This window comes from Mirounga leonina, unplaced genomic scaffold, assembly GCF_011800145.1.
Source record: "Mirounga leonina isolate KUSES-001 unplaced genomic scaffold, KU_Mleo_1.0 Mir_173, whole genome shotgun sequence".
Taxonomy (NCBI): domain Eukaryota; kingdom Metazoa; phylum Chordata; class Mammalia; order Carnivora; family Phocidae; genus Mirounga; species Mirounga leonina.
In genome coordinates, this window is record NW_023270447.1 from 77,381,235 (window position 1) to 77,393,719 (window position 12,485).

Below are 12,485 nucleotides of genomic sequence, written 5' to 3' on the forward strand. Positions count from 1 at the left end.
GAAGGCAGACGCTTAACCGACTGAGCTGCCCAAAGCGTCCCCAAAGAGCCCCATTTTTGAGGCAGCCCAACCCTAGTCTCCATGGTTTCACTAGCACACTCTGAAGTACATTCATGCAGCAGCATACTCTACAGAAGTTAAAGTGAATAATACAGAACTATATGCATTGTATTGGGAAAAAGGAGGATACTAGAGTAGGATATATTTTACGTAAGTTTAAAAATGTGCAAAGTGATACCACGTGCTGTTTGCAGATGCATGAATACAGAGTGAACAAATGAAAACACCACGGTAATGACAAACAGCAAGATCAGAAGGGGCGCTACATCCGGGAAGAAGGGGAGGAGACTGAAATCTGCAGGTGGTACGGAGAGGGCATCACTCCACCCAGAATGTTTTATTTTCATCCATCCATCAGCTATTTTTTAGGGTCTGCTGTGTTCCAGGGACTGTTCTAGGCACAGGGAATACCACAGTGAGCAACCCAAACAAGAACCCCTGTTTTCTAATGGGATGAGATGGACGGACCATACAGTAAACAAGTAATGGACATGGTAGTTTTTAAAGTGTCAAGATAGGAGGAAAATATGGTAAAATGTTAAGATCTAACAAACTTGAGTGGTGAGTGCCCTGCCCTTGGAGAACTCGCACTCCATGAGGAACATCAGCTCATAGTAGTCCAACAACAGTCCTATTAGGGAGTTGGACTTGTACCACGATGGAGGCTTGTACAAAGTGCCGTGGAGGGGACCTGGATGAGGACGGCTGGGGAAGGCAGCATTTCAGCTGGTCTTAGGTATTTTATTAAGTACACAGGAGAGAGATGGCATGCCCGGCCGAGGAAACAGGCTGTGCAAAGGCCCAGGGGTGCGGAGGTGCACACGTGGCACAGCTGTTGAAGAGATCATACCGGGAAGGACCTTAGTTTTACAGGTGTGGTATGTCCCCCAAGCTGTGGGCTCTCATGATGTCTGGGTGCAGCTAAGGCATGGTAGGGGTCCCGCTGACCGCCATGGGGCCATGCCCTGTGTCCTTCCCCTTCCAGGTGGGCCAGCCACCCTGCCTGCCGAAAGTGAAAAAGAAGTGGCTCTTCCCAGCTTCCTGCAGCTTCTTCTTCCTGCTCTCTGTGGTTATGGCTGGCTGCTTCCTGTGGCAGTACCACCTCCCCAAGCTGAAGACCAGTGAGTGCACCAGCATCCTTGAGTTGCTCCCCACCCCTGTGGGTCCTGTGGGCTGGGAGCTGTGATTGGAAGGTATAGGGGCAAGGCCACAAGATTTAGACTCAGAAGCTCTGGCCTTCATTCGGACTCCAGCTCTCCCTAGCTGTGTATCTTTGGGCCAGTGTGTGACCCTTCTGTGTCTTGAGGCTCTCACGGATCCCAATGCCACTGGGGTTTCCTTAAACTACCTAGTCTGGCTCTAAAACTCAGGGTCCCCCAATATGTGCAAATGGAGTTTCTCTCGCCTGGTCTTCGGCCCTCATGGTAGGATCTCCAGGCCCCACACCCCCTAAATCCTCTCCCAGCTATATCTAAGACCCGGGGAGGAACAATGAGGTGTCCAAGAAATGGGCAGATGCTGCCATTTCTTGGAACCTCTCCATCAGGGGCTGGTCAAGGCTTGGCAAATGAGCCACCCCTGCTGGTAATGTCCACAGGCCTTCTGTTGCTATAGCAACCCCTCTGACCTCCAACCTGCTGGGATCCTGGATCATCCAGAATCTCAGGCCTCCGCTAAAGCTAGGGAGAATGTCTCGCTCCATTCCTGTCATGTTACAGATGTTCAAGGCTCAATGAGGTGGCCTGGGCTCCCAAAGTCCCACAGAGCTATTTTGCAGAAGTGGCTCCTTTTATTTTCCTGTTGGCTTTTTCCTTTCCCACCCCAACCTGTTCTTTCTAGGATAAATTCCTTTATCAAGGGCTTCTTAGTCCCTCAAGCAAACAGTCCCCAGGTAGGTGGGTCAGCCTGTCCTCCAGGGCCATGCTTCTGAAACTGTCAAACTACCAATCCGAAGCAGACCAGCATTACTATAAATAGATACAAATGAAATTAAATGAAAAAAAGAGAGAGAGAAATTAGATGGAAAAAAGGATTATAAAACAGAAGCCCAAGTTTTAAGATTCAACACAAAACTACTCCATCAAACTGCTATAGAAGTTTCTAAATGCATGCTCTCAAATTTTCTCCTTCGTTTGTCACAAATGGGAAACAAACAGTTCATGGACCTGCTTGGGTCTGCTGAGCACGGTGATCTAAGTCCTCTCCCTCGCGTGGGCACCACCTGAGAGGCTGTTAGAAACGAGGACGCTCTGGCTCCACACCGTAGCTACTGAATCAAATCTGCATTTTTTTTTTTAAGTAGGCTCCATACCCAGCATGGGGCCCAACATGGGGCTTGAACTCACCACGATCCTGAGATCAAGACCTGGGCTGAGATCATGAGTTGGATGCTTAACTGACTGAGCCACCCAGGGGCCCCTCAAATCTGCATTTTAAGATTGCCAGGTGACTTTTTGTGCACGTGCCTATTAATGCAGGGCTGGAGGCACCAGCCCTACTGGAGTCCCAGGCTGAGCAAAGCTTAGGCTTTGGCTGAGCCCTCCTACTCCAATTATTAAACCTATGGCAGGGAGTTGTTGAGAGATCTTCCCTAAGGTTTGTCATTTTTCTGTTTGGGACCCTATCGGTTACTGAATGCTGAGTAAGAAGCCACCCCCAAACCTACTGGCTTCGAGCAAAGTGATTTATTCCTTCTCATGATTCTGTGGGCTTGCTGGCAGTTCTGCTGCTGGTCTAACCTGGGCTCTTTCAATGCAGAGGGCAAAGTCGCCTGGGCAAGTCCCTGCTTACACACACTCGCTCTCAAGGCTGCTATTCCAGGCTTATCCACAAGGGGGCAGTGGTCCCAGGGAGCAAATGATTTAAGGCCTAATTTTGGAAGGTGCTCCGTCAATTCGTCCTGACAAAGTCAGCCAGATTCAAGCGGTGGGAGGAACTGGAAGAATATTCTAGACTGTTCTTCGAGGATGAGGGGGAGGTCTGGGGCCTCTGTGATGATCTCTCAGCCTGAATCCCATCCTGCCAGGGCCCACACCTTCTCCCCCGAGGTTCCCAGGAAGCCATACACCTGGACCAAAGCAGAATGCGATTTAGAGCTGATATCCCAGACACAACGCTCTGCTGACAGAAGGCACTGTCCCTTATGGGTTAGGCCTGAAGCCCAAGTGAGGCCCAAGTCTACTTCTCCACCCAAATATAGAATCAGAACTAGAGAAACAGAGACAGACAGACAGACAGCCATGGCTGAGCCTGTCCCCAAGAAGCCAGAACTTTTTTAAGTCAGCTGACTACATGGAGGGAGGAAGCTGGTGAAGCAAGAGACAAGAGCTGACCACTGGAACCGTGGCCTGATTGGCATTTTGAAGGCCAAGCATCATGTGGCAGGCATGGGACTGTCCCTTCTCCCAGGCAGACTCTGCCTTTTGCCCCTTGCTGCCCATGGTGGGTCGCTGTGCCCTGCTATCTTCTGGGGAGGCTGTTGCCAGCTGGGAGGGCTGGCCCCGAGGCATGGCTCTGGTCTTTGCTACCACCTTCCCATCTCTTCCAGGATGACCCCTAGACTCCTATCCTGATCTCTGTCCCCCACTCACCGCGTGATGTTCCCTCCAGGTTCCCTGGGACCAGAGGTGACTTCTGCCCCTGTGAGGATGTGTCCCCGGCACCCGGAGCCTGTGCCCCTGACCCACCCCCTCCCTGTGTTGAAGGAGGCCCTGGAAAAGGTCAGTGATGACCCAAGAGGCACCTCAGTGTATGGGCTAGGCCTGGGTGATGAAGGGGAGGGCACGTTCTGGACACTAGCAGTGGTATTCATTCATTCATTCATTCATTCAACATACAATTCTCGAGCACCTACTCTGTGCTAGGCACCAGGGAGATGGCAGGAAGAAGATCCTGTCCTGCTCTAAAGAAGCTACTAGTCTGGAAGTGACAGAATAATCAATTCAAATAACATCTATAACTGAGGGGTAAGAGTGAGGGTAGGAGAAGTTTAGGGAACTATGGGGTACAGAGACCTGACTTTGGGGTCAGGCAAGGCTTCTGGAGGGAGTGCTGTCTACACTGAGATGTGAACAAGTAGGACATACCCAGATGATACGCGTTTATACAGTAAGGGAGCTCGGGGGAGTGAAGCGTGTGCTCTGCAGAGAGGGGCCGGCATATGCACAGGTCCAGGGGCAGCGGAGTGAGGGTGAGGCACACACAGAGAACTACATAGAAATTCAGGCTGGTGGGGCCAGAGGCAGGGGAGGAGGACAGAGCCCTACCCCAGAGGCCGGCGTGGTATCATTAAACACACGCCCCCTACAGCATAACTGTTAGCGCTGCAGGGCAGCCCACACTAGAGGGGGCTGTCAGCCGGCGCTGGTCTGTGCCCGTCAGACCCCAGCCCCGGTCACTCACCTCAGGAGACACACAGACAAATGAAACATCACGCGGTGCGGGGATGTGAAACTGCTGTCCGGGACAGCTGAAGGGACGGGCGTCCACACGAGAGAAGGCATGGGCCGCGCAGAGAGACACCATGGCTGCCTGCAGTGAAGCAGAGGGAGCAAGGTGGTGCTCTGAGCCTCCAGGGTCACAGTCACGGAAATGAAACAAAGCGGCAGTGATACCCATGGCCGCCCTTAGTGGGCACCTAGGACATGGCGGCCTCTTGCCGGGGATGTGAGTCTCCGTGGACAGAGCAGGACCCGGAGGCGCACAGGGCGAAGCTAGCGCTGGGGCGGGAACCACAGGTGGAGAGAACTCAATTCCGGATCTGTGAAGTCACTTGGCAGGGCGGGCGGGCCGTGAATTAGGAGCTAGGGCCGGAGTTCGCCTGGGCTTCTCATCCTGACTCCACGAACCATTAACTACTTGGGCGAGTCACTTCGGGTCTCATGAATTCACTTTTCTCATCTGTAAAATAGGGAGAAGTGAGCACTGACTTGTTATGAAGATTAAGTGAGAATCACATTATATGATGCCTGGCACGTGCCAAGTGTCCCAACAGATACAGGGGTTCTCACTGGCACGGCATTTCATTATTGAAAACAATGTCTTTTCTTTTCTTTTTTTAAAGATTTTATTTATTTGACAGAGAGAGAGACAGCGAGAGAGGGAACACAAGCAGAGGGAATGGGAGAGGGAGAAGGAGAAGCAGGCCTCCCGCCGAGCAGGGAGCCCGGTGCGGGGCTCGATCCCAGGACCCTGGGATCATGACTTGAGCCGAAGGCAGACGCTTAACAACTGAGCCACCCAGGCGCCCCAACAATGTCTTTTCAATCAACGTTCAAAGAGGGTCTATGGGTCCTCTATCGTGAATTCTCCAACATTAGAGGGCCAGACCAGGCCGGGCTGGACGTGTTCTAGGACATCAGACAAGGGTTCAACTAGACCAGTAGTTTAACCCTTCCCTCCTTTCACATTTTGCCAAAGAAATGTTTCTTTGAACAAAAATCTTATGAGGAAGCCCTACACAGAAAACACATTTAGTGGAGCTGCTCTGGTTGCAAGTGGGTGGGGGTCCCATCCCAGGGGGTCTGAGAACAGGAGGTCTGGAGGCTCCAGCAACAGTGCGGAGAGAAGGGAGAGGAGCCGGGCCCGGGCTGCTGTGTGCAGGGGGTGGTGTGGGAGTGGGCCTGGCGTGCAGAATGAGCAGAGGGTGTCTCTGTGCCTGTACTCTGAGCCTCCTGCTCTTCTCCTCCGAGGTGGACCGGATCCTGTATCAGGCGCTGTCTGCCCCGGGCCTGGCTGCCATGTCTGCAGTTGTCATCCACAATGACACTGTGCTCTGGACTGGGAACTTTGGGAAGAAGAATGGCTCAGACCCAGCCTCTGGGCCCCCCAATGAGTACACCATGTACCGGTCAGCTGGGTGACCTCCAGAGTCCTCTAGAGGGGGGCAGGGATGGGAGGACAAGGGAGACCTAGGAGGTAGGGGGACTCAAGATAATCATGACTGGGGGTCCAAGCTGCCAGGGTCCTTTATTAAGTCCTGACAATTTTATAGATGAGGAGACTGAGATCCAGAGAGGACCAGAGAGTGCCCAACATCACATGACGACAGGGATAATAGGTCAGGAAGGAATCCCTTCTGGAGAGCCCTTAGCCCAAAATCTCCCTAACTAGAAAAGGCTCCCTGTGTCCCATTCCCCCCGCCCCACCCCTGCTATCTGCCACAAAGGGACTATAACCAGTTCCTGGGCCTTTGCCCCAGGTCCCTGTCAGTTGGCAGCAGTGGTCCATTTGGAAGAAACATGGGACCCTCTGCTGCACATCCAGTCTCCCCTCCTCGGGGCTGCCTGTGGGATCCTTAAAGCTGACCATGCAAAGTAAACATGCTCACTCCCAGAGATACTGTGAGGATGTCAGAGGTTCCATTCACACTGCACCTGTTATGCGCCAGACATGGGGCCAATAATTATATTTGCTATCACTTACTGAACACGTACTACCTACCTGCTTGGTTCGTTGCCAAGCACTTTACATGCCCAATCTCATTCAATCTTTTCTACGACCTGTGAAATGGACAATGAAACCGAATCTCAGAAAGATCTAGTACTTGCCCAAGCCCAGTTGGCCAGTGTGAGGAAGAGGTATGATCCCAACCCACATCTGTCCCAGAATGGGAAGGGCCTGGGGTGAGGCCTGGTGTGGGGATGGTGCTCAGGAGTATCCACCCACCACTGTGATATCTCAAACATCCCAGAGGCAGTTTGACAGAGGCTGGTGAATTTCCATCTGAGACACTGGGTAAGGGTGGACTCAGTGCTTTCCTAGAACTGGGGTGTGGGGGTGCAGGGTGGAGGTGGGTTGTGGGGCCAACTGCATGTCCTCTGCATCATTGTGCCCTTAATACTGTCCAGGATCTCCAGCATCTCCAAGATCTTTCCAGTCCTCATGCTGTACCGGCTGTGGGAGGAGGGCATCGTGGCCTCCCTAGATGACCCTCTGGAGCGGTATGCCAGCACCTTCACCATCAACAACCCACTGGGCCTGGCATCGGCCCCTGCACAGAGCCTGATGGACAGGCTGGAGGAGGTGGGCCCAGCCCCAAGGCCTTCGCCGGTCACCCTCCGAAGGATGGCCAGCCAGCTCTCAGGTGAGCAGCTCCGGACTTTTCCAGCTCAACCCAAACCATTTCAGGTGCGGGAACTGAGCAGCAGGTTCTCATCCAGCCTGGCCATACCACCCATTCCCCGAGCCAGGCCTAAATGGAAACACCTAAATATCCATAAATGGGGGACTGGCCAAATGAACTAGGACAGGGCTCTATAATCAAATAAAATGCAGCCCCAGAGAAAAAGGCAACAATGTTCTTTAGGTACCTAGATAGAATAAGGTACAATGTTAATTTAAGCGGGAAAAAAAGCTCAAACAGCATATGTTAGATGTTACCATATGAATGGATAAAATAACATACACACATATAGTGCATACGGGTATATGAATGTATATGTGTTAGAAAGTATAATGTACACATTACATAACACACTTATATAAACTATATGAATATACACATACCTGCCATTCCGTCATTTCAAAAGGTCTGAGGTCTCAGTCGATGGACGTGGCTGGTTATCCCTTCCGAGCCCAGATGGTGTACCCGAGGCTCAGCGAGAGGATGGAGCCTCCTGAAGTAGCTCATGCAGGACAGGATCAGTCTTCTTGAGGGAGAGCGGCCCGGTGGTTAAGGGCATGAGCGCTGAAATTCCAGCTCTGCCCTCTCCCAGCTGTGTGATCTTCAGCAAGTCATTTAACTTCTCTGAACCCTATTTTTCTCCTCTGTAAAATGACTGTGGTTTACATTATTATTGGGGATTAAATGAGCTAATGAGCATAGAACACTTCGCAGAGCACCTGGCACACAGCAGGTACTTGTCAATGTAGCCTTGGTTATTATAGCCAGGGTTAGACCTAGGTTTAGCGGGGCCTCATGTGGATATAATCCTGGGGCCCCTCTTTAAGAATACATTATTAAAAATTCAAAATTAGATACAGTTCTTGGAAGGGGCCATGCAGCTGAGGAGCCTTGAAGCTTAGGCTCCTCCCGCCTCCTGTTAAATCCACCCAGGTTGTAACTCTGACTCCAGGGCTCCCTCTAGGGGTGTGTTGTGGATTCTTCTCTATCCATACCCAGGGAACCCAGCACCCTGTGCTTGGTTAGTTTTAAAACATCCCACATGTCTTCTCCCACAGTCCCAAGGGCCAGCTGCCTGCCTTAACTCTGTTTTAGGCTCTCAGTGTCTTTTATGATTGACTCTCACTGTGATCACTATGATTGGCTCTCATTCCTGGAGCTTTTCATCACTTCTCCAAGTTAAGCCTTTCAACACCTCACAGGGAAGCCACTGCGGGTGCTTCAGCCCATGTGAAGATGAGCAAGTAGAGGCTCAGAGAGGTAAAGTACATGGTTTGTGGCCACATGGCAAGAAGCGTCAGAGTCAAGGGGTGCCTGGGTGGCTCAGAGGTTAAGCGTCCAACTCTTGATTTCAGCTCAGGTCATGATCTCAGAGTTGTGGGATTGAGCCCCATGTCGGGCTCTGTGCTGGGCGTGGAGTCTGCTTAAGATTCTCTCTCTCCCTTTCCCTCTGCCCCTCCCCCCTCTTCTTAAAAAAAAAAAAAAGTGTCAGAGTCAGGACTTAAACCCAGGGGCGCCCGGGTGACTCGGTCGTTAAGCATCTGCCTTCGGCTCAGTCATGATCCCAGGGTCCTGGGATCAAGCCCCGCATCAGCTCCCTGCTCGGCAGGAAGCCTGCTTCTCCCTCTCCCACTCCCCCTGCTTGTGTTCCCTCTCTCGCTGTCTCTGTCAAATAAATAAAATCTTAAAAAAAAAAAAAAGAACTTAAACCCAGGACTCAAGACTCCATCTCCCAGTTGCTTAAGCCAAAAGCCTTTGAGTCACCCTGATACCTCCATCCCCCACACCCTCCACATCTTCTCCAGTAGCAAATTCTGTTGGCTCCCCACTCAAAATATATCCAGAATCCAACCACTCCTCACCGTCTCCACTGCTAGCACCTGAGTCTAAGCCACCATCAATTAAACATGGATTTTTCAAGTCTCCTTACAGGCTTCCTTGCTTCTGCCACTGCCCCCCAAAAGTCTGTTTTCAAAGAGCAACCTGAGCAACCCTGATAAAATATACATCAAATCACATCACTCTTTTGCTCAAAACTCCTGCAGTGGTCACATCCCACTCAGAGAAAAAGCCAAGTCCTTCCAGCACCGTCCAGCACCTTATGGCATCTGGTGCCTACACCCCCAATATCTCTCACCTCCAAAAGTCTTCCCCTTCTCACTCTTCTCTTCAGCCACACTGGCCCTCAAACATGCCAAATCATTCCTGCCTCAGGGCCTTTGCACTAGCTGTTCCCTCTGTGGGAGACATTCTTTCCTCACACTGCTGCGTGGTTCTCCCCCTCACCTTCTCCGGCTCTCACCTGCTCACAGGTCACCTTCTCTCTGAGGCCTTCCTCTGATCACCCTGGATAAAATAATAATCCCTCCCTTCTTACATGCAATTATTTTTCTCCACAGTATGAGTATTTATTTATCATCTGTCCCCTCCCCTAGAATGGAAACCCCATGTGGGCAAGGACTTTATTTTGCTCACTACTGAACCCCCAGGTCCCAGAACAGTCCTTGAAACAAAAGGGATGCTTGAAAACTACTGAGTAGAAGGATGTAAAGAATCCCAGTCCTGTGACCCTTCCCATACTTGTTGCATCCAATAAACAGAAAATTCCAAGTGGGCAGAGGAGCCAATTCCAAAAAACCTGTTTGGGTACTGACCTCAAGATTTTTGTGGAATCAAACTTCCATGGTGGATGATAACAATTATTTTTTTGAACAGTTACTATGACCAGGCACCATGCTAAGCATTTTATCTCAACTAATCCTCACATGAGCCAAATTAAAAGGAAATTATTTCCCTCATGCTACAGATGAGGGGACTGGAGCTCAGAGAGGTTAAGTGACTTGCCCAATATAACACAGACAGGATTAGAGGTTTTTTTGTTTTGTTTTGTTTTGTTTTTTAAGTGATTTTGTGGTTCTTATCTCTCAATTCATGGAAGGTGGGGGAGGGAGCGCACTCGGGGGCCCACTATCCCATGCTCAGCTGGCCCAGCAGGTCTGATCACTGCTCCTCCCCAGGGCTGCCCAGAAGGCTCCGCTCGACTTCGCTGCTGTGGAGGGGCAGCACCCAGGAGGCCCTGAGCCTACTCAAGGATGACGTACTGGTGGCAGACCCGGGAACCAGGTGAGGAGTGTGTCTGATGCCCCACCCACATTAGGAACCGCCCGAAGTGACACACCTCTCCTAGGAGAGAGTCTGTGTCACCTCATCCTAGATAGCTGGAGCCAGGGGACACTTCAGGGATCCCTGAATGCATCCCGTATTCCACAGCTGAGAGGACAGGCCCAGACGGGGGGCACAGCCAGGCTGGGGGGAAGGTGGGCCCAGATCCAGTTCTGTGTGAACCCTGTATTCTGTCAATTCATCAAGTCAGCTTTTACTGAGCATCTACTCAGCTGAGATACAGCACCTAGCTACTGAGATACAGCAGGGAACGAATGTAACCAGGCTGCTTCTCAGGAAGTGTACATTCTTCTGAGTGAACAGTGGACATTTTCATCAGTGAACAGATAAACGAAAGAAATACAGTTTGCCAAGTGCCATAATGGAAATAAATGGAATGCTGATGAGACACGGAGTGGATAGCTGGGGTAGCCATTGAACAAACCCCCACTCTGGGAGCAGGGGGGTTTGGGAGAAGGGAGGGGTGAAATCCTGCCTCCTCTTTGTTATCCTTCAGCTACAAGCTCCCTGTCATTTTTGCCCCACAACAGTCCAAGACGCTAGTCTCCCATTTGATAAAATAAATCATATTAAAGTGTAAAGACCCAATAAGATTTGTTGTACCACTTTCCCAGGTGCACTGCCGAGTCCAACTCTTCCCCAAGTTGCTGTGTACCCCTGGGCAATTCTCTGCACCTCTCTGGGCTTTAGTCTTCCCAGATGTAGGATAGTGACTTGGATTCACTGACCTCTGAAGTCTCTCTGCCGAGTCTGACCATCTGGGATGCAGTGAAGCAGGTTCCTTCTCAACCTCACCCAGTCCAGTGAAACTCTGGTGGCATTTTAGACTGGTGGCGTGGGGCTCTTTAGGGCGTGCAGATAATTCCTCCAAGGCCACATCCCAGTTTGCACCTTTCTTCCTCCAGGTGCCATTACAGCACGCTGGCCTTCTCGCTTCTGGCCCATGTCCTGGCAGCGCACACTGCCGAGGGTGACTACCAACGCTGGATCTCGGAGAACGTGCTGGAGCCGCTGGGGATGGAGGACACGGGCTTCGACCTCACGCCCCTCGTGCGCGCCCGCCTGGCGGCTGGCTTCTACGGCAGCGGGCGGCCCGCGCCGCTCTACGACCTGGGCTGGTACCGGCCGTCCGGCCAGATGTACTCCACCCCCGCCGACCTGGCCAAGCTGGCCATGGTGCTCCTGGGCAGCGGGCCCCAGCGGCTCCTGCGGCCCGACGCGGCCAAGACCCTGCTGGCGCCGCTGCTGGCCTGCTCGGGCGCCTACTTCGCCAACGAGACGGGCACACCGTGGGAGTTCCACGCGCAGCGGGGCTACCGCGTGGTGCGCAAGGACGGCGACCTGGACGGCTACGCCGCCACCTTCTCCCTGGTGCCGCCGCTGCGCCTGGGCCTCGTGCTGCTCCTGGCCGGGCCGCGGCCCCCCGGGCGCGACCTGGTGGCGCAGGCCTACGACGTGCTCCTGCCCGCCGTGGAGACGGCCCTCCGGGAGGCCGAGCCCCGCCCCGCCCCGCCGCCCAGCGCGCGCCCCTTCGCCGGCTACTTCACCTTCGCCAACCAGACCTTCTACGAGGTGCGCCCCGGGCCGGCGGGCGAGCTGCGCCTGCGCCAGTTCGGGCCGCGCGTCGAGGCGCTGGTGCCCCCCGCCTTCCGCACGCTGGCGCTGCGCCACCTGCGCGGCCGCGTCTTCCAGCTGCACGTGGCGCGCCGCTTCCCGTGCGCGCTGCCGCTCGGCGACGCCTGGCTTTCCCTCGAGGCCCAGCACGGGCAGCTCGTCAACTTCTACCCGTTGGACGGCCACGGGCTCTCCCCGGGCTTCGACGTGCCGGGCCTCAACACCTACCGGGTGCTGAGGCTGCAGCGCAAGCCCGTGTTCAAGACGCAGTGACGCAGGGCTCTGTCCCTCCGGAGCCTATCCCTTCCTTGCCTCTGGAGCCTCCCCCTTCCTCGCCTCCGGGCTTTCCGATCTAGATTCGGAAGGTGGAGCTGCGGAGATGTCTCCTAGAGAAGCCGAGTCGTTGGGCAAAGTGGCACAGGCATTGCTTTTCAAAGTGTGGGGTCTGCGGACCACCGCCGGTTTTTGAACGTTTTGTTACGTAGGGGGTGAAAGAGTTAAGTAC

General features: G+C 53.1%; 1 protein-coding gene across 1 annotated transcript; it reads left to right on the top strand.

The window, feature by feature from the left end:
- The first annotated feature begins 1,117 nt into the window (after positions 1-1,117).
- LACTBL1 (lactamase beta like 1) lies at positions 1,118-12,253 on the top strand. The gene is made up of 6 exons (XM_035020220.1): positions 1,118-1,181; positions 3,670-3,779; positions 5,751-5,908; positions 6,909-7,144; positions 10,201-10,306; positions 11,272-12,253. The coding sequence occupies exons 1-6, from the start codon at positions 1,133-1,135 to the stop codon at positions 12,251-12,253; spliced, it is 1,641 nt and encodes a 546-aa protein (XP_034876111.1). The 5' UTR covers positions 1,118-1,132.
- Positions 12,254-12,485: the final 232 nt, after the last annotated feature.